Genomic DNA, 23,287 nt, shown 5'->3' with positions numbered 1-23,287 from the left:
CAATACAATGTATAATTCCCATTCTCAAAAAGCTGAACCATTCTTCTTCTCTACACAAAAACCCCTTTATTACCCAAATGAACCAAATCATAATTTCTCCATTGACAACACTAATTATTCCCTCGATCCATTTTGGGATAATTACTCTGTTTCTGCTAATGAAAATGAAAATGAAAAAGAAAAATCCCCTGTTCTTGAAGGAATTGCTGCTGTTGTTGGAGAACATGTTCTTTTCGGTTACAATAACAATGAAAACAAGAATGATGATCCAAATTCAGCAGTTTCAATTCTGAAACGCACGTGTCCTGCAGAAAAGAGGAATAATAATAATAATGTTCCATCAGTGGAGAAGAGTTACAGAGGAGTGAGAAAGAGGCCGTGGGGGAGATGGTCAGCGGAGATTCGCGACCGTATAGGGCGGTGCAGACACTGGCTGGGTACATTCGACACGCCGGAGGAGGCGGCGCGTGCGTACGACGCGGCGGCGAGGTGGTTGAGAGGTTCAAAAGCTCGAACAAATTTCCAAATTCCTCCGATTGTTCCTCTGCCTACTTCACCAACATCGACGTCATCATCTTCAAAGTCGTCTCGTGAAATGAAAATGAAAAAGAAAAAGAAAAATGGTGGCGCTGTTGCTAATAATCAAAGAAAATGCTCAGTGGTAACTTCAACTGCGCATTTATTTAGCTCTAATGAATTTAACAAAAAAGTTAGTGTTACTGTGGAGCTTGATCTCAAGCTCGGATTCGGGAGGAAGTAGACTCAACTGCTATAACGAAACAACTACTTCCAATTATTAATGTTTAGTTTTGTATCGTATTGTATTGTATTGTATGTGTTTTAGCATAAACTATGTGGTTCTAGTACTTCATGCAATACGATAAGAAATGCATGTTGTGATTTTGTGTTAGTGTTGAAAGAAGAAAATCACTAAAATGTTATGGTAAATGTAGTTAAATCTTTTTTATTTTTTGTATTCTAAGTTCGATCGATCACTTGTTTTGTTTATTTCAGTTACAATATTCACGATTATGTGTCACTAATGACCCGTTACGTTCCTTTTGATCTTTCTAATCATCAATGTGTATGTTATGCGTTTCATTAAATCTAACATGCATGTAAAAACTTGGCTAGTTTGAACTTTGAAGGCCGGCTGGTAATAGGGTTTGAGTTTTTCTTTTGGTCTTTTAATCATAATTCAAATACCAAAAACTAGATGCAGGGAAGGTGGGCATGCGATTTATATTGTGATATAAAATTATGAGTAAATTGCAGTGTTTGAAGATGTGATTTCAATTAATTTCAAATCATTATATTATATTTTATTAGAACTTATATTTGTATCTACTAATTATCTATAATTATTATAAATGTAAATAAAATTTATAATTTATATTAATACTTTTAAACTTATATATATCTCATATAATAATTATTTTCATCAATGTAAAATTTATTATTCTGTGAAGCTTTGAGTACTTTAATTAATCCACGGTATTGTGTTGTACTTGATGGAGTATTATATCTCGAAAGAAATAAGTTAAAGAGTATAACTATTGGATTAGTGTACCAAATAGATTATCCCACAATGGGTTCTAATCTCTTCGAAAAGAGCGAGACATTCATGCATCAATCTAAATTATTATTTATTCATTTTTTGTTTATTTAATTTTTAATTTATTATATTTATGATATATTACACTAACAATGAAGAAAGAACAAAAAACACGTTTTAAATTCATATTTTATCATTATTATTCATCAAAGTCATTAAAGTTTTTTTATCAAATTTATTACTACCTTAGTACCTTACTCAAATCAACATTACATAAAACTAATAATTCTTATACATTACAAATGACTCAAATTAATAATGTTTATTCGTTTTTGGATCATATAATCGAGAAAAACAAAAACAAGTTTAACTTAATGGAGCTTGCCCATATTATATGGGAGGACTGTAATAAATTAAGATTAGTACAACTGCACCTTGTTCAATTTTATTTTTTTATTATAATAAATTTTGATCAATAAAATGTTATAATTATTTTTAGGATATATATTACAGCGTATTATAAACCTTTTCTTATTTAGAAAAATTGTATAGATAATTAAAATAATTTTATGACTTAGCTAATATACAAATGACTGAAGCAAAAAGAAGTACAGGGAAAGAAGATATATAGAAAGAGAGTGCCTTTAATTTTGGTGTGATAACAATAATGACGTTGTAACGCCTAAAAAGACGCCCACGAAAGACGGGGTTTCTGAGGACGATTGTTACTTGTATGATCTGGTTTATGTGATTGTGTCGTTATCTTATTATTTTTTATTTTGTCTTATTTATTATTTAATTGTTTTATTTTTATTATTTATGATCTTACATTAATTTTAATAATGCGATCCAATACCTTATTTTCTTTTCAAAAAAATATTGTGAGTTAATTCTTCAGTTCAGATTGCTTATGTAGAACATTATATTAGTTATAAACTTAAAACAATGAGATGTATACAAAACTTTGTTTTTATCTAAGTGCTATCATCCAATACAATATGATATATTATGAACAAGGGAGTATTTATAAGTTGAGGCATGGTTCACATAAATCAATGCTTTTCTCTTTAAATCACGTATAGTAATGCCTTATTTCTTGATCTAATCTTAGATACGCCTACGGTAATTATGAAATGAAATGTAACAACTAACAACAACCATCAAACCAAGCTGTAAAATTTCCTTGTGTGAAGGCTTGAGTTCTAATATTTACTTTTGCTTCTTATTTGTGTATAATATGAATTAGGAAGAGGGCAGAAATGTCATTTTTAGCGGCAATCAATTATAGTTTAATTACTGCTAAAGATGTATTTTTAGTGGTAATAATCATTCTTGATAAATATCGTTAAAGCCTCTAGCAACATTAAATTTAGTAACAACAAACTACGATAAACTATTTTATTGTAATGCATCCATATTAACCAAGCCTAGATGAAAGCAGTGGTGGAGCCTGAAATTTTACAAAGGATGTCAAAAAAAATAATTGCTAGTGATATTTAAACGCATGAGCACCCTAAGGACTAGCTCTTTCAAGACATCTAAAATATATTATTTAATCACTTTGTATATCATTTTACTTATATATACGATATTTTTTTTCCGATGAACCTGACTATAATATAGCTACGCCTCTGATGAGAGACATTGTGTTATGGGGTGGAGCCCTAGTTAGTGTACCTTAGGGCTGAGGAAATTCTGGTTGATCCGATGGTTAGATACTCTAAATATTCACAAGACTGAATAAATGGGCAAAGTACATTTTCTCCCAGAATTATTAACAGTGGAGAACTGTAAGTTCAGTCTGTCCTGCTATATAAAAGCGACCTTTTCGATTTCATTCAAAATTTGTACGTACCATTCTATTTTACTTTTCTTTGACTACAAACTTTTCGAAATTCTGTTACTCCTTTTGTTTGCCGAATTTTGATTTAATACGGAATTGAAAAAATATAATAAAATGTATCAAAATATATATACTAGTTTGATTTTATACATGGCCGGCATGTGAAAATTAAAATTTAAAAGTTATAAAACAGAAATAGATATTCTTTTCTAAACAAACTAAGAAGAAAATAATTAAAACATAGGGAATAATGTATTTTTCTTTTTAGTATGTTCAGATGGAATGTTATATAATTCTAATTTAAAAATAATTTGATTTAACTTATTCTTTTTTTAACCTTTTAATTAAATAATTTATAGCTTGATATACAAAGATTTATGACTTATTTTATACTATAAATTTCAAACATCTTGCTACCTTACCTAGATTTAGTTAGTATCACGTAAATTCAAATGAATATAATATTAAAATTGCAATGATATTTTAATAAGTATAAATCATATTATTGCAATTTGCATGTGTTGGGGTTTGTTTTGGAACAAAACAGAGTGATTTTTTATCATGTATTTTGAATGTAAAAATTCGCGTGGTTATGAAAACGGGTAAATGAGAAATTTAAATTTAAAATTGTTTCATAATATATTAATGTATAATTTATTTTATGAATAAACTAATTAGAAATCGTATTTTATCTTTATCACATTTTATGTAACACACTTTTTGATTTAGTTTACCAAAAAAATAAATATTTAAGTTTTAGATTTCTCGTCTTACTTCTAAACATATGATTTAGAGCTTTATGAATCTTTATGATTTGATTTAAGCAATAAATTTTAAAATCTTTCTTTCTTAAATTTTCTATTCAATCAAACATCTCAACATATATGAATTTTATTGGGATGGAGCGAGAAAATATCACATATAACAAAGAAAAAGGAGTACATTGTTTGTTTGCCATTTAAAAATCCGATTCAAATATATATTATCAAAGATCATTTTATTAGTTTATATCAATTGTATATTAAATAATCAAACATGATTAACAATACTACGATAAACGAAACAAAATTATCCAAATGACACCTCTACCTAATACTTTATCCAAATTTAAAATTTCCTTGTTAGGGAGTGCTTTTTCTAGATGAGACTTTACGCAACGTTAATTTGAATTAGTCAAGTTTTAATGCAGGTTGATCTCAGCGTAAAGTGAATTTGAATTAGTGAGGTTTCAATGCTGGTTGATCTCAGCATAACAAAATTTAATGTAAAGAATCTAATTTTATATTTAGGATATATGATGAAATGACTTAAAATGGTTTTCTTAGGTAATAGTTATGAGTAAACAGTGATAAACAGAAGAGGCAGCAGAATCCAAGCATGATAACCCGGATGGATTCGATCATCATAATCTATTGATTGAGGCATTTTCTGATATATGCATGCTTCACAATTGATTGATATATACATCTATATATATATATATATATACACATATATATCCCTTCCTTTATATTCTTCTTTACAAAATTCTATTTTTTATGCATACAAAAGTTTTGTATTTCTAAAACAAAAAACACCAAAGAAAAATCAAATTATTCAAGATTTTTTTCTTAAAACAAAATTTATTTGAAAAATATATTTGTAGACATTGAATTATACCGAGTTTAAAATATTTAGGTTGATGTGTGTATATTTTGGTTTCCTCAATTAAGATGATTCAAGTTTACTACAATATAATTTTCACTGGTTCAACATTGCAACTCTTGACTAGTATCCTTTAGTATATAACAATCCAACAAACATCGTATAACTCCGGAAAAGTTGTTGAGTCTAAAGCTTCATGAAATGAATATTAGTTGGATATTTTGTAATTTATATAAAGGTACTCGTCTATTAATGAAAGAACATGACTATTATGAAAAAACATTTGTTAGTGAAAGAACATGACTATTATGAAAAGTCATGTCTTAAATTCTATAATGCAAACTCTTAGAAGTAGCAAATAGAAAACTTTACATGTATATTCAAGGGCTTTGTTGTATCCTGAATGGAATTGCCTGTATTTTTCTCCATATGTATCCGGGCAATATATTTTTAAGAAAAGTGATTCTTACCGACTCAAACCCATCTACTTCTTCAACTATATTTCTTACTACTAAAATTACATGTGCTTCGTGCAGGAATTTAATATCACAAAATTTATAAAATAATACTTAAAACCTATCAGTCATTAAAACTAAAAACACTATGTTATCTTACATACAAGATTACATAGTAACAAACATTAATAATATAAAGGAAAATGAAAAATATTACATCTTATCATTTATCCTTAATAACATAAGCATAAATTAATGATTGTGAAAATACATATCAAGATCTTTAACATAAGTAAAGGTGTCAGTGAGCCATTCATCAGGAGCAAAATACACAAATATTTAATTGTGAAGAAGAAGAAGAAGAGATTCAGAATTTTCGTTGTTTTAAAATGAGAGGAAATTCGTCTATTTATAGACAACAAAGGGTAGTGTGAACAAATGTTTATTGTGCCTTATCGAAAATGTTACAACTATTTAGAAAGGTCACAACCTTTCATAAACGTCACAACTTTTCATAAAAGTCGCAACTATTCATTAAAGTCACAACTTTTCATAAATGTCACAACTTTTCATGAAAGGAGAATTGGATAATTTTGGAAATAAATAAATTAAAAGAAAATTCTGGTTTGTGGTGGCGCCACGTAGGCGGGGCTAAGATTCTCTTTATATATATATATATATAATTTTTTACAATATTTTCCTTTTAGCATCAAACTTTCTTTCACTACATCAACACTCAAAATTATAAGGGTATTTCATGCCATATTCCTTTCTATCTACAAAAAAATACTTTTCATCTAACCCAATATAAGGCATGAGACAACATCCTTTATATAAGTATGAGATTTCTTTCACAACTAGATATAGGACCCCGTGCCAGCACGGGGCCCAATATATATTATTTTTTTATTTAATTTATGTCATATTATTGAATTTGAGAAGTTATTGAATTTTTTATATGATTTTAAAAATATTTTAAATTTTTAGCTATTGTGATTTGTAGTACTTTTTTTTAAACATAATTTTGAAAATAATATTTATTACTCTGTTTGTTCTAATTTATGTGGCACACCCAAAATTTCAAATATTAACCATTTTTTATATGTCTCTTTAATATATTAAGTTGTTAATTATTGTATTTTATAGTACATTTTGAACTTAATTTTTTAATAATATATGTTATTTGCCATGTCCCAATTTATGTGGCATTAATTGATAGATTTGTTGGAGTCGAGAGATTTATTTTATTAATTATTGTGATTTATAGTTTTTTTTTTGTCAATTTCAAACAATATATGTTGTTAATTGATAGAATACTTTTAATGTAATTTTTTAAAAAAAATATGTGTGACTCTCCATGTCCCAATTTATGTGGCACATGTAAAGTTTTGACAATTAACCAAAATTTTAATACATTAAAAAAAATACTTTTAAGTCGTTAAATTTTAAGTAATTTAAATTGTTGTATTATTTATTACAATTTATAATACTTTTAAAGTAGTTGAAATATTGTACTATTTATTATGATTTATAACACTTTTTTTTTAAAATTTATGTCATATTATGGAATTTGAGAAGTTATTGAAATTTTTATATGATTTTAAAAATATTTTAAATTGTTAGCTATTGTGATTTGTAATACTTTTTTTTAACATAATTTTGAAAATAATATTTATTACTCTATTTGTTCTAATTTATGTGGCAGATGTAGAATTTCAAATATTAACCATTTTTTATATGTCTCTTTAATATATTAAGTTGTAAATTATTGTATTTTATAGTACATTTTGAACCTAATTTTTTAATAGTATATGTTATTTGCGATGTCCCAATTTATGTGGCATTAATTAATAGATTTGTTGGAGTCGAGAGATTTATTTTGTTAATTATTGTAATTTATAATTTGTTTTTTGTCGACTATTTTTTTTTATAAATTATTGTAATTTATTGTTTCTTTTTCGTCAATTTCAAACAATATATGTTTATCATATAATCCATTTTATGTGGTACCAATAGAATTGAGAGAGTCAATTAAATTTTTTATATGAGTTTTAAATAATTAAGTTGTTATTATTGTAATGTATAGTAATACTTATATTATTTTTAAATATATTTAAATATTATATGTTAGGTTTTTTATCCTAATTTATATGGCATTGATAGAATTTAAAGTGTCAAATAATTGTTAATTATTGTAATAGATAATATGTAGTATTTAAGTCATTTATAGTATAGTAATTAATATATAATATGTAGTATTTAAGTGTTATATTATGGAATTTGAGAAGTTATTGAAATTTTTATATGATTTAAAAAATATTTTAAATTGTTAGCTATTGTGATTCGTAGTACTTTTTTTTAAACATAATTTTGAAAATAATATTTATTACTCTGTTTGTTCTAATTTATGTGGCACACCCAAAATTTCAAATATTAACCATTTTTTATATGTCTCTTTAATATATTAAGTTGGTAATTATTGTATTTTATAGTACATTTTGAACCTAATTTTTTAATAATATATGTTATTTGCCATGTCCCAATTTATGTGGCATTAATTGATAGATTCGTTGGAGTCGAGAGATTTATTTTGTTAATTATTGTAATTTATAGTTTCTTTTTCGTCAATTTCAAACAATATATGTTGTTAATTGATAGAATACTTTTAATGTAATTTTAAAAAAAAAATATGTGTGACTCTCCATGTCCCAATTTATGTGGCACATGTAAAGTTTTGACAATTAACCAATATTTTAATACATTAAAAAAAATATTTTTAAGTCGTTAAATTTTAAGTAATTTAAATTATTGTATTATTTATTACAATTTATAATACCTTTAAAGTAGTTGAAATATGGTACTATTTATTATGATTTATAACACTTTTTTTTTTAAAATTTATGTCATATTATGGAATTTGAGAAGTTATTGAAATTTTTATATGATTTTAAAAATATTTTAAATTGTTAGCTATTGTGATTTGTAATACTTTTTTTTAACATAATTTTGAAAATAATATTTATTACTCTATTTGTTCTAATTTATGTGGCAGATGTAGAATTTCAAATATTAACCCTTTTTTATATGTCTCTTTAATATATTAAGTTGTAAATTATTGTATTTTATAGTACATTTTGAACCTAATTTTTTAATAATATATGTTATTTGCGATGTCCCAATTTATGTGGCATTAATTGATAGATTTGTTGGAGTCGAGAGATTTATTTTGTTAATTATTGTAATTTATAATTTGTTTTTTGTCGACTATTTTTTTTTATAAATTATTGTAATTTATTGTTTCTTTTTCGTCAATTTCAAACAATATATGTTTATCATATAATCCATTTTATGTGGTACCAATAGAATTTAGAGAGTCAATGAAATTATTTATATAAGTTTTAAATAATTAAGCTGTTATTATTGTAATGTATAGTATTACTTATATTATTTTTAAATATATTTAAATATTATATGTTAGGTTTTTCATCCTAATTTATATGGCATTGATAGAATTTAAAGTGTCAAATAATTATTAATTATTGTAATAGATAATATGGAGTATTTAAGTCATTTATAGTATAGTAATTAATATATAATATGTAGTATTTAAGTGAAAGGTGGTGAGACCCACTTATATAGTTTGATAAATATATTGGATATTAGTAGTGATTTATAGTATAGTAATTAATAATATATAATATGTAGTATTTAAGTGGAAGGTTATGGGGTCCACTTATATATTTTATAAATATATTGGATATTAGTAGTGATCTTATTGGAACATTGATAGTCATTCCTAGACTCTTCTACAATATAATAATTAAATGTCAAGAAAGTTAATAGCAATTTAAGGTGTAATGAAATAATTAGTAAGATATAATACGAACTAACATCAAATTTTGAACAAGTCATAGTGGTTACATATCACTTTCTCCATTTATTGTTCACTAATATATATCATGCACTTCAATAAAAATACCTGTGTTTTGTTAACTGGTTATTTTACATGACATTTAAAATATGATTAATTACTTGAGTGGATCCTTTTTAAAAATAATTACTTATTTTAGATATACTCTTTAATTATTACCATTTATAGCAATATAAAATAATACTATATATTTTATTAGATTTTTCTCTCTCTCCTCTTTCTCTTTTTTTCTCTATCAGCTTTTTAATTTTTCTCTTTTGCTTGCTCCTTTCTTTTTGTTGCTCTTTCTCTCTTACTTTCTTTTTGTTGTTTTTTTCTTTTTTGTTTTCTTTTTGCTGCTCTTTCACTCTCTTTCTGTTGCTTTTTTTCCCTTTTGTTTCTCTCTCTACTTTCTTTATAGAGTAGTGAATGATTCGTAGAATGAATAAATTTGTATTAATAATTAATTAAATAAATAAATAATTTAATCGTAACAAATGAATTGACATAACAAATTGCAAAATGAATTAAACTTGAATTAAAAAAGTATTACACACATATTAAAGTAAAATTAAAAATATATTACACACAATGATCTATAGAGTAAATTAAACTTGTATTAATAATGAATTAAACAAGTAATTCAATAGTAACAAATAAATCAAAAAATTGCAAAATAAATTAAATTGCTTTAAAATTGTATTACACAATATTAAAGTTGAATTAAAAGAGAGAGTTAAGAATGAATGAAAAACGTAACTAACAAAAGACAACGATCTATAAACTTGATTAAACTCATATTATTCATGAATAAAACTTATATCGTATGTATCTTATAAATTATCTTTGCTTGTATCACTAGGAAAATGTGCGATGGTTGCATTATGTATTAAAAATGTATTGTGCATATCTTATAAATGTATAATTAGTGTGTAACCTAAATTATGCTTGTTGGTATCCGTAAAAAATGAGTGAAGTGTGCAATACGTATTATAAATGTATTATTTATGAATAAAACATGTATTATATGTGTCTTATAAATTACTTTTGGATTGTATCACTAAGAATGTGAGTGATGTTTGCAATATGTATTAAAAATGTATTGTGTATGTATTATAAATTATAAATATATTATAAGTGTGTTACCTAAATTATTTAAGTTGATATAAATATAGGATGTATTGTTCATGATTTTAATACAATTATGAAACATATCAAATTCAACTTTAATACAAATGCGATATAGTTTCGTAAACTTCATCCATTTCGAGCTTCAATCCAATCTTTTTCCTAAAATCAATTCTAAACTTAACCAAACCCTCTTAAAATTGAGATATAAACTCCAAACGATATTTTCAACTATTTATAGGAACAACCTATCAAAACTAATCACAAACGAAAGAGAAGTCAACGATTCGTACACTGAATAAAACTTGTATCAATAATTAATTAGACAAGTAATCTAATTGTAACAAATGAAGAAACATAATAAATTGTCAAATGAATTAAACTTGAATAAAAAATGTATTATACACATATTAAAGTTGAATTAGAAGCGAATTACACATGAATGCAAAATGTAGCAAACGAAAGAGCAATATGTGATTTGTAAACTGAATAAAACTTGTATCAATAATGAATTAAAGAATCATAACAATTCAACCAATAAACTGCAAAATGAATTAACTTGTATTAAAAGTGCATACACAAATATTAAAGTTGAATTAAGCATGGATAAAAAATGTAACTAATGAAACACCAGACAATGATCTATAGAGTGAATTAAACTTATATCAATAATGAATTAAACAAGTAATCTAACAGTAACAAATAGTAAACTACAAAATGAATTAAATTTGCATTAAAAATGAATTATACAATAATAAAGTTGAATTAGAAGAGAAAATTAACAATAAATGAAAAACTTAACTAACGAAAGCCAAGACAATAATCTATAGACTGAATTAAACTTGTATTATTCATGAATAAAACATGTATTATATGTGTGTTATAAATTATTTTAGTTTGTATCACTAAGAACATAAGTGATGTTTGAAATATGTATTGTGCATATGTTATAAATGTATTATAAGTGTGTTACTTAAATTATTTTGGTTGACATCACTAAAAAGGAGTGAAGTTTGTAATATGTATTATAAATGTATTGTTTGTGTTTTTAATACAATTTTAATACAATTATGAAACATATATAATACAACTTTAATAAAATTGCGATACCGTTCCATAAACTTCACCTTTTTCGAGTTTTAATCTAATATTTCTCCTAAAATCAATTATAAATTTAACCAAACCCTCTTAAAATTGGGATATAAACTCCAAACGACATTTTCAATTATTTGTAGGAACAACCTATCCAAACTAAGGTCTCAAGTTCAAAACCCCTTGCTAGCGAAAGCACGAGGTTTGCCTTCGGGGTCGAGTTCGTCAAACCAGGTTTTCCTAGTGCGAGTTACCTCTCATATGTGGTTTGCGAGCTATTGCATATGAGTGGAAGTTTTACCGAAAGGGTAGCGGCTAAGGGTTTCCCTTGTCATCAAAAAAAAAAAAACGAAACACAAATTCGTAAAATTCAAATAATGAATTCAAAATTTGGATCTTTATAATGACCATCAATGGTGAACTCTTATTTCTATAATTTTAAAGATTTGAAATTTCTATTTGAGAACATGATATTGTACAATTTTTTGATTTTTCTATTCCTCTTCTCGTCGTGTTTTTGGGTTAAAATAGTGAAATATGCGCAAAAACTAATTTAAAAACAGTTATTTGAATGAAAAAATTTTTTTAAAAAAAAAGAGGAGGAAGAGAAAGCATGACACAGAAAGAGATGACATAGAAGAAGATAAATAAAAAAAGAAGAGGAAGAGAAAAAGGGCAGAGAAAGAGGCGAAAGAAGATAAACTGTAATACAATTTTTTAATTCTAAAAAAATGTTATATTTAGTTAGAAAAACTATATTGCCATAGATAATAAGTACTTTTCTAAAATTGCATATTTATGTGATTTACCCATTAAAATACTGGCCAGTGTAAATGGATAATACAACTGGGCTAGCTCACTCCATTCTTACAAGCCGGGTGAGTAATTATTTCATCCGGTCCATATTTGCTTATCAAAAAATAATTTGGCACGCCCATGAAGACACAATAGAATAGAGTGACAATTTTATTATACCATCCTTTGAATATAACATTTTAATATTAATATTTTAAAAGAAATTTGAAAAAATAGTTACAGCTAATAATCATGAACTACATTATAGTTTGTCTCCTCCCCCCATAAATAAATAAAACTGAGAACATATTTTTAGTATAATGGACAAATAAAGGTGTCACGAAGGGAATAATGAAAGTATTTATTTTGTAGTTGTATTGTATTTATATTGGGAAATATGTATGTAATTAACGGGAAGATATTTATGAAGCATGAAATAAGTGGGGCAATTTTTCTTTGAAAAAAAAAAGGGAATTTTTACATTTCTAGTAAATGCAAGGAATTTGCTATAGAATGACAATTTTTATTGTGAAAATTTTATAATTGGCATATATAAGATTAATAATTATAAGTTATGACATTATTCTTTATCTTTCAGAATATAACAATAAAAATTGTAGATTTTAACATTTTAGTAAAATAAAAAAATGATTTAAAATAACAGTAAATAATAATTAGTCTAAAAAATAAATAAGCTAAAAATGGATGTATTAGTAGTAAATAATTTGAAATAATTATATGATAATTAATAGGAGTTATAAAAATAGGAGATTCATAAAAAAAAAAAATTTATTTTCCTTATTTAACTCAAAGAAGTTAAAAATCATCCAAAACAGATTTCTTACCTTTTGTTCAAAATTTCTCTCTCTTCTCAAATTTTTCTCTAGTTAGTCGTCTCTCTCATCTAATTCATATTCGTTTTATTCAATAATCTTTATTTTCTTATAATGGACGACTTCTTATCAGTATTAATAAAGTATGGTGGTAGATGGGATCCTTCAGGTTAGTGTTCTTTGCGATTTTTTATTTGTATTGGTACACAAATCTGACGTAAAAAATAAAAAATATGAAAAGTGATATTGGATTTTTTTTTCCAGATTTTGTTTGTGTATAATAATTTTAAGGGAAATTACGCGATTAAGCAAACTTATACTACTAAATTACTCATCATAGCTATAGTTTGCTATAATTACCACTCACGACTAACATTATACATTAATTACTCGGGCTGACTTCGATTTTGTATAATTAGTCACGTTTGTATATGTATAATTCGCCAGAATATACAAATACATATGCATAATATACAATTATCTAACATGTATACATATATAATTCACCTCTCTCCCCTCTGCCCTTTGTCGCTCGCCTTTCTCCTCCCTCTTCCAATCTCGCTCGCCTCTCTCCTCCCTCTCTCAATCTCACTTGCCATATATACAAATGCATATGTATAGTATACAATTATCTAACCTATATACATATACAATTCACCTCTCTCCCAATCTCAACCCTTTCTTGCTCGCCTCTCTCCTCATTCGCCTCTCTCCTCCCTCTCCCACTCGCTTGCCATATATACAAATACGTATGTATAATATACAATTATCTAACCTATATACATATATAATTCACCTTTCTCCCACTCTTTGCCCCATCTCTCTCGCCTTTCTCCTCTCTCTCTCTCCTAGTCTCGCTTCTCTCCTCCATATAACATGTAGCTACGAAATGTAATTATCAAACTATAGCTATGGAGAGTAATTAGGCTATTTTTGAGTGGCTTTATCTGAAAGTTCTAATTATGGTGTTTTTGGTATGAACATTCATTTTTTGAAATTACATAAAATTTGTTTGAAATTGGTATAGATTTTGGTATGAACATTAATATTTTGTATGTTTCTGGTTTAAAAAAATTACATAATTTTTTTTTTGAAATGGGTATACTCATTATACCATGTTGGTACGATTTTGACATTATATTGAAATGAATTTCGTATACTATTTATCTAATAAATGACAATTAATTGTTAGAAGTATTATTAATTTTTTGGTATGATTCTAGTATAAAATTGACGTAAATTTTGCATGAAATTGGTATAGTAGTAAGATCAAATTTGTATGAAATTTTTTAGTTTTTATGGCCCGAATTTGGTATGATTCAATTTCTATTTTGACATTCTATTGATTGGAATTGTGCATAATAGTGGGATGAAATTGGTATACTGTTTATTTAATAAAAGATAATTACTAGTTATAAAATGTATGATTTTGTATTCTTTTTTGCATGAATCGGTGTTTACTTTTGGCATGAAATAGATATAAAAAGTATGCATAAAAATGGTATGAAATTTGTATACTGATATAACATATATATAAAAGTTATTTGTACTTTTGTATCTTGTAATACCGACACAATAATTTATGATAGAACAGGAAAATATTCAATTCAATAAGTATTGGAGCATAAATTATTGTCACCTGGTAAAAAAAAATGTAAGAAGACCACAACTTAAACATTGGAAATAGGGGTGTGCAAAAACCGAACCGAAAAAAGTGTTATTGGTTTATTGTTATTGGGTTATTGGGTTAACTGCTATTTAATGGTTTTATAAAAAAAAATTATTGGGCTATCGGTTTGATATTGGTTTTTTAATATTGGGTTATTGGGTTAACCGATATCCCATTAAGAGTATAATATTTTACTATTTTAATTTTTTGTCATTTATAAATGTCAAACAAAAAATATTAATATAATCACTATATTATACTATAACTATAAGGACGCTACACAATTAACATTACTTAATTAACTCTGCTCTCTGCATTTATCCTTTAGGTTCACAACGTCAAAAACCTAAAGAACTAAGAACAACGACAACAAAGGTTAGGCAACGACTAGGATTGTGAATTATGAGTATTTGCTATACTTTTACTACACTAAGCAGATTTTTTGCACTCAATGAGTAATTAGATTTCTCTCTTTTTTATTTCGCGTTAATTTGTTGGACAAGTCATATATTTGTTTTAAAATCATTTTCTTATTGGTTAAACCGAACCGTTAAAGTCTAAAACTGATAAACCAAAAACCGATAACAAATATCTTATTGGTTTGGTTATCGGTTCATCATATTTAAAAACCAAAAACCGATAAAACCGAACCGATAACTCTAACACCGAACCGAACCAACCAATACACACCCCTAATTGGAAAGGGCTTGCTGATGTGTAGTTCAAGAGCTCTAAGGTTACGGCAGTGCATGTCGTCAAGAGGGACACAACATGAAGACATGTTCAAATTACCCTGCTGAAAAAAAGAAGATATAATTTATGTTTATTTTGATTTGGTTGTTTTATTGTGACAAACTCATGTTTTTTATTTATTTTGTCTTTCAAGTTAATGAATTATAATTTTATAACATTTATTATGTGTACTAGCCAACCTAAAACTAATTAATGTTGTATTCAATTTGTATACATTTCGTATCAAATTGATATTTCATTGGAAAAATTGAAAAAACACGTAATTGAGATTTCAACTAAATTAATCAGCCTAAAACTAGTTAATTTTGTACCCAATTGACATACGTTTGGTATCGAACTGATATCCAATTGAAAAATTTGAAAAACCAACATGTAATTGAGATTTCAACTGAATTAGTCAGCTTAAAACAAGTTAATGTTTTATCCAATTAGTTTACATTTGGTATCTAACTGATATCCCATTGGAAAAATTGAAAAATCAACATGTAATTGAGATTCAACAAAATTAGATAACCTAAAACAAGTTAATGTTATATCCAATTGGTATCCAACAAATATCCAACTTGAAAAAGGAAAAAACAAAATGTAATTGATATTTCAACCAAATTAGACAACCTAAAACAATTTAATGTTGTATTCAATTGATATCCAATTTGTATACACTTGGTATCCGAGTTATCCTTCATTGTTTCTCTTCTTTTGGAGGGTTTTGATGACTGACTCATATCGACATTTGCTGAATTTTTATTTTTTTGTTAAGTTTTTCTCGCTTACAAAATTTGAATCCGAATCCAAAGGGGTTCCACCATTTTCCTTTTCTCTTTTGTCCCATTTGATTTGGAGGACTTGCAATTTTCGTTCCTTCTCTTCTCCTTTTCTGGAATTTGTTTCTTCCTTTGTGAGGTTACACTTTTTCTCACCGGATTTGGAGCCTCAATTTCAACAGTAGAACACGTTTCTACTAATTTGAGGCTCTTTCTAGGAGTATGCTCAGATTCTTCGACATGTTTTTTTCGAAAATCCTAAAAACTTGATTCTTAGTATTGTGGAGACAATTTGTGATTATGGTGATAGAGAGATGAAGAATTATGATTATGCAAGAGGTGATTTACAATTTATGGAAGTTGAATGAAGAGGTGAAAGAGAAATTTTTAATTTTTGAACGTGGGGGTGGTGGGGTGCTGTTATGGCATGTGAAAATGAAGAATCGTGGTGGTGGGGGGTAAATCCCTAAAATTGGGTGTAACTGTAAAAAAAAATAAGAATCAAGGTAAATCCCTAAAATTGGGTAACAGATAAGTATAATTGATTTTTTTTATTTTATATCACTTAATAATTAAAAAATAATTGTAAAAGACTAATAATTTAATAAAGTAAAATTAAGTTGATTTAAAAATAAATAGTGTTTTGTTATAACTTGAAATTATAATGTTACAAGTAGTAATATGTTAAAAGTAGATTTAAAATCCGTAATATTATCCCTTAAATATATATGGAGGGTGATTTTTCCTTTTTTTTTTTCTAGCTTTCATATGCTAAACCTTATAATTTGCTAAAATATGTCAAAACATAGTGTATTGAATTACTCTCTAGTAAATGGCATTTTAGAGTGACACATTTAATAAGCCCAAGCCCATCTAACACATTCACATTTGACCCATTTTAGGCCCAAGAATTGTTGGGTAAAAAACTGTTCAATTAAAATAGTGGCGCAGGGAAACAAACTAACCCTTGATTCTCTCGAGAAAAGTTGTGATCATATATATTATTGGCATAATAAATTAACATGATTCTTAACCTGTTGTAAGCTGATAGCTATGACCTTTAACTTTAGACATGCACAAATAGGCACTTAAGCTTATATAAAATTGAACAAATAGACACATTCGTCCTACATGACACCTACATGCAATTTTGTGTCCTACGTGTATTATGCCACGTAGGACACATGTGTTTACTTGTTCAATTTTATACAAGTTTAAGTATCTATTTGTGCACACACAAAGTTGAAGAGCATAATTGTTCGTTGAACCCAACTTTTAAGAGTCATGTTTATGTATTATACTATATTATTTTTTATGCTTATTGAAATTCTGAATAATTTAAGGTGAAAAATATATGTGCCAATCAACAACAACTACTTTCGAAGTAACAAAAAGAAAATAAATGGTATGTGAGAGTCAGAGTTGAAAAGAGTATATGTCCAGTTAACCATGGGCTGAGTAATTTTGTTAGTAAACATATAGTCTAAACTAGAGTTCAATAGGCTTAGTATATATAAATATATAATCTCAAATATTATATTTTTATTTTTCGAACTTATTTATTGAAAATTCTAAATCCAACCCTAGAACGGCGACACTATGCATCATCAAGGCATGTGTTAATTAAAGGGGTTTCTCAACTAAACCGTGATTCCCTCGGCTCGCTTTTATATGCTTACTAAAATACTAATTAAAGTTTGGGGTAATAGTAGTCATTAGTCAACGTATTCATGGATTTCTCCCCAAATATTTGCCATAGCAACACAAATGCAATAAGGCTATTGCTATATTACTCGCAATGCCATTGACAATTTTTTCCCCTTGACTATGGTATGTGGAACAGTTGACAAATGTGTCGTTGATTTAAAAAATAAAAATAAAAATGTGGAATAGTCTTATCACCTACCAACCCTACATGTAGTGGAACTTCCTCTTTTTATTATTTTCATAATTACATGATATTCGAAATTTACTAAATTAATTTTTAAATTGCACGATATTTATATAAATTCTAAACTTAAATAAATCTAGAATACAAGTTATATATATTAACAATTGAATTTTTTTTACTATTGTTGAATTCTTACTTAGTAATAAGTTACTCCTATCATTTTACTGATTAGCAATTAATGATTAAAATAAAGAACTAATATCATAAAATTTTAATTAAGGTGTCAATGCATGATATAGATCCATCAAAATGACGTTGCAATGTATATGTTGGGCTCAAAATATACCTTGTGTGAGTTGATAAAATTTAGAAGGTGAAATAAAGTAGAAATTAGAAGGTGCTAAATTAATTTCCCAAATTGAGAAACAGTAGATACGATTGAGTCCACGAAGCCACCCAAGAATTTAGTCACGCGTAATCATTGACTATTTTGGAGTTTAACAAGCTTTCCTCACTCCAATACTATTTTGACCAAAAATAAACATTTAGAGAGTAGCATATTCCAATTCAAAAATATATAAAATTGTCTAGAAATGGCACCACAGAGAGAAGTGTTGAAAACATCAATGAATTAAGCGCAAATTATTAGTTTCGTCTTTGAACTATTAACAATCTTAAAACTACCTCTGTACTTGACTAACTAAATTTAGATACATCCCCGATCAGTCCTGATATGCCACATGACATAGCAAGTGATCTCAAACTCCCATAAGGGCATGTGACTCCTAATTAAAAGTCGAGAGAAATGTTGAAAATATCCCTAAAATTGGCGAGAATTTAGGGATGTATTTTACTGATATTGCAAGATCAATGATGTGTTTAAGTCGAGTTATTCAAATAAAAAAGTGTTTTTAGGGTTATTTATAATTCAGAGATAAAATTAATAATTCCCGTTTAGTTTAAGATGTTTTCAATCTTTCTCTCCACTATGTGCTCTCCCCCACTAAGTGACGGAGCCACATTATGCTGGAAAGTTAAATATTTTTGGCTCGTTTAAAATTTTAATTTTATACATATATGTATTTTTATTTTTTTTATATGTTACTTTACCTAGGGCTAGCAACATTCACATTGTTCCATTTTGACAGGCAAACTAAGAAAGTTCAAATTCCATCGCTACGTACGCACGGCGGTCACTGGCTCTATGTTGTGTCCTCTTAACTAAAGTTTCAAATTACTTTGACTAAAACGAATAAACATTAACAGGAATCGGACATTTATTATTTATATCCGATTAATCATTTTAAAAATAAACTATATATTATATAATCATGATCAAATTATGAATATATGAATTAAAATACGCATATTTAACATTTATTAGTTGGATCATAAAATAAATTTAGAAAGCACGACGGTGGAGGGAGACAATGATTCACGCGGTAGTTCATAAAGGGGAAACCAATATTGAGTAATAATATATCTTTGTGAAATATACAAAGAACCAAAACTAATAATCACAAAGAAAAAGTAAAAAAACGGGGCTCCGAATACGTGTAGAGGCATGAAGAGTGTGTGAGTAGCACGCTCCAAATCATAAAATGGATAGTATTTTTGGTAGGGATTTGTTGGCACGGAATACATTCCTATCCATGTCCGATATCAATATTAGAATCTGATTAAATTTAAATTCATATCGAAAGAATTTGTTGGCACTTAGTACCTTTTTTTCTATCCTATGTCTTAGAATCCAATTAAATTTAAATTCATATCGAAACGTCCCACAATGAAAGTAATATGCTTCCTAATAGAGACGACTACCGTAACTAGAAAAACTCAAACCTGAGACATCTGATTAATGAGAAGAATTACTTACCACTCTACCACAATTTTTTTATCGATATAAGTTGACATCTAGGGGTTGGCATAAACACCGAAAAACCGAACCGAACTGAATTATTTTGGTAATTCGGTTTCAGTATTTCGTATTTCGGTTCGGTATATGGTTTTGTATTTTTCGGTATTTCGGTTCGGTTTTTGGTATGTAATTTTTGTGTAATTCGGTATTTCGGTTTACCGAAATATATTAAATTATAATATATATATTAATTATTAATATTTAAAAATAAATATTATAATTTAAAATTAAAAATAAATGTTTGTCTTTTCAAACTTTTCCACTTTACAAAACCACTTCCCAAATGGCAAAAATTACCGTTCCCACTTCTCACGTCTAGTCGTCTACAGACTATAGCAGTGTCGACCGTTCCGGCGACCAGCAGCACACAACAACTGCCAATTGACGAGCAGGCAGTCGTAGCACAACACCGACCGGTAAATTTCAATGTTATAACAAGGCTAAATTTCAATGTTAATGACAATTTATTATTTTGAATCATACAATAATTTGAAAAACAGAGTAAAATAAGCAAAAAGAAATAAACATAAATAAAATAAACAAAAATATTACAAAATTTTAAAAAGTCCATAACAAAAAACCGAATTAACAAAAACCAAATCGAAATAACAAAAAACAAACCGAAATAATAAAAACCGAACCGAAATTATTTCGATTCGGTGTTCGGTACATGTTGTACAAGAACCGAAAAAACCAAAAAAAAAAAATGAAACCGAATCGAAATACTGAATGCCCAGCCCTATTAAATGACATCCCTTATTCCTTTCCAATTCCACATTTTCACCTCATCACAACACACCCTGCATTCCTAAGCACTCACTAATCGCTAGTAGCTATAGGATGTTCGTGATTTGATTTTGTCAATTAATTGGTGTATAGTTTTAATGGACTTGAGAAATAATTTGATGAGTCGTTAATGTTAGGGTAAGATAACAAATAAAAACATTGTTTTTCTTTGATATACTAAACAAATAAAGTAATTTTTAATTCTAATTCCTTATTAAAAAAATGATTCAAGACTCAAGAGTTAAAAAAAGATTGAATTTGTGACTATCAGAATATGATAGTAAGAGAGTAAAACATTATTTGACCTCTCTCACAATTCTGTTGGCCTTTAAACTTTGTTGCATTATTAAGTGACAATATATGCTAGTCCTATTAATACTAGTTAAAGAAGACTTTTTACTCACTCTTGTTCATCATCATTTTATATTCTCCTTAATGTAGGAGGTATCACGTGAAATGACATGATGCTTTGTGTGACAATTAACTCTAAAGTAGTGTATATTTAAAAGTAGAGCAAACAAGTAAAGTAGCTACCCTTCATCACTTGTTAAAGGCAAGTACCATGCTTCTCCCTCGCGCGTCACCCTTTTTATTTCTTTAATTCTTTCAATTGTTATCATAATAATACCAACATTCACTACGACTTTGGATCTCAATTTGAAATTAATATTTATTTATTAAATCTTAGTTTCAAATCTCTTTTTTTTTTTATAAGACTGTGGTTTAAAATTTTAAATTATTATTTTACTTTATTAAATGTAAAACTTGACTCATAAAATTTATATTTTACAATTTATTTTTATATTTTTATACGTTTTGATAGTTTTCACAAATTATGAGTTTTTTTGTTAATGAAAAGTGATACATCTAATGAAATTAAAACTACATGTCCAAAAAAACCAAATAGAGATGCACTTTCTTAGTACATTGTCTTCATCACCAATCTGTCATTTTACAACATGAAGTTACATGATGTTCACTACTACTAACAAGGATGGAGAAATATTAACCTTTCACTTTTTAGTAAAAACTTTCCTAGTTTCTTAAGGATAGTTTGATAGACTGAAATATGAATATAAAGTGAGTGACATAACTGAATCGAGTCTCATCCCTTCGATTCCTCATTGCATATACTTCAACGAGAAAGGAAAAAGAGCTTTGTCACGTGCAAGATCATATTGGGCAAAGAATATTTTGCTATAATTTTGTCTACGAAAATCTATCATATGTTGAATTTGAGAGTCAAATAATAAATAATCATCCAACACGATTCAAAAATACATACTCTAAATCAGCTTAATTTCAAATCATATTCAAACGCCGCTTCTTATCTCTCTAAAACTTCAAATATTTTTCACATTATTAGTTCAAAAACAAGTAAAAACTCAAAACTTAAAACTAAAGAAAACATATGATAATGTAAGTTTTTGATTGGATAGAAGATTGAATGTATAAGAAGAGTGTCATATGCGGCTTAATGTCAGCATAAAACAAGCCAATTAGGTCCCCACACTCAACTCTCAAACAGACAACATCACCATTCTCCCATCCTCTTTTTTAATTTCTCAACCACTCTCGTCCATCAAGCGCGTGATCATCAAAACCAGCTGCTTAATGCCACGTTTCAATTTGTGGGTCCCATCATACGGACCTCTAAATTAAATTAAGAAGAAAAAAAAAGAAAAGAGAAAAATAAAGTGTAATCTCATTTCTAATTGTTGCCTTCTATTCAACACCAACACAAAAGTGTGTGTCAATTGACATCTCGACATTTACATTAATTCCATGTATAGATATTCATATCCATCCGTCTCAAAATAAATATTGTTTGAAAATATAAGAGGGTAAAAAGTAAAACAATATTTTTAATTATATATTCACATTTATACGTATTTTTCTAATAGTGGTCAATGAAGAAATATTTAAACTCTCCAATTCATTGTATTTGTCATGTTTTGTTTGACATACTTTTTAGGAAAAATATTAATTAAAGGATAATTTTGACCAATTTGATCGATTATCCTTATTGTTTACTATTCTTTATTTGATGTTTTTCTCTTTAAGCCATATTAATTGTTTTCTATGTTTATAACTAAGGATAAAGATGAAAACAAGTAAATAATTATATCTTTAATTTTTTAAAATTATTATTATTTTGGACCATCTACTTTTAATAAGGATGAAAGCGGAATATATCGGTTGAAGTAAAAAACAATGATAATATAGTAAATTGTACTTTATCTATACTTAA

General features: G+C 27.0%; 1 protein-coding gene across 1 annotated transcript; it reads left to right on the top strand.

Annotated features, from left to right (window-relative positions):
* Positions 1-7: 7 nt before the first annotated feature.
* LOC125832554 (ethylene-responsive transcription factor ERF084) lies at positions 8-819 on the top strand. Its single transcript, XM_049511730.1, has one exon. It carries the CDS (start codon positions 8-10, stop codon positions 758-760), a length of 753 nt encoding a protein of 250 aa, XP_049367687.1. The 3' UTR covers positions 761-819.
* The last annotated feature ends 22,468 nt before the right edge of the window (positions 820-23,287 follow it).

Source organism: Solanum verrucosum, unplaced genomic scaffold (assembly GCF_900185275.1).
Source record: "Solanum verrucosum unplaced genomic scaffold, falcon-dt-bn FXZP01000009.1, whole genome shotgun sequence".
Lineage (NCBI taxonomy): Eukaryota > Viridiplantae > Streptophyta > Magnoliopsida > Solanales > Solanaceae > Solanum > Solanum verrucosum.
This window is presented reverse-complemented; position numbering and strand designations above follow the sequence as displayed.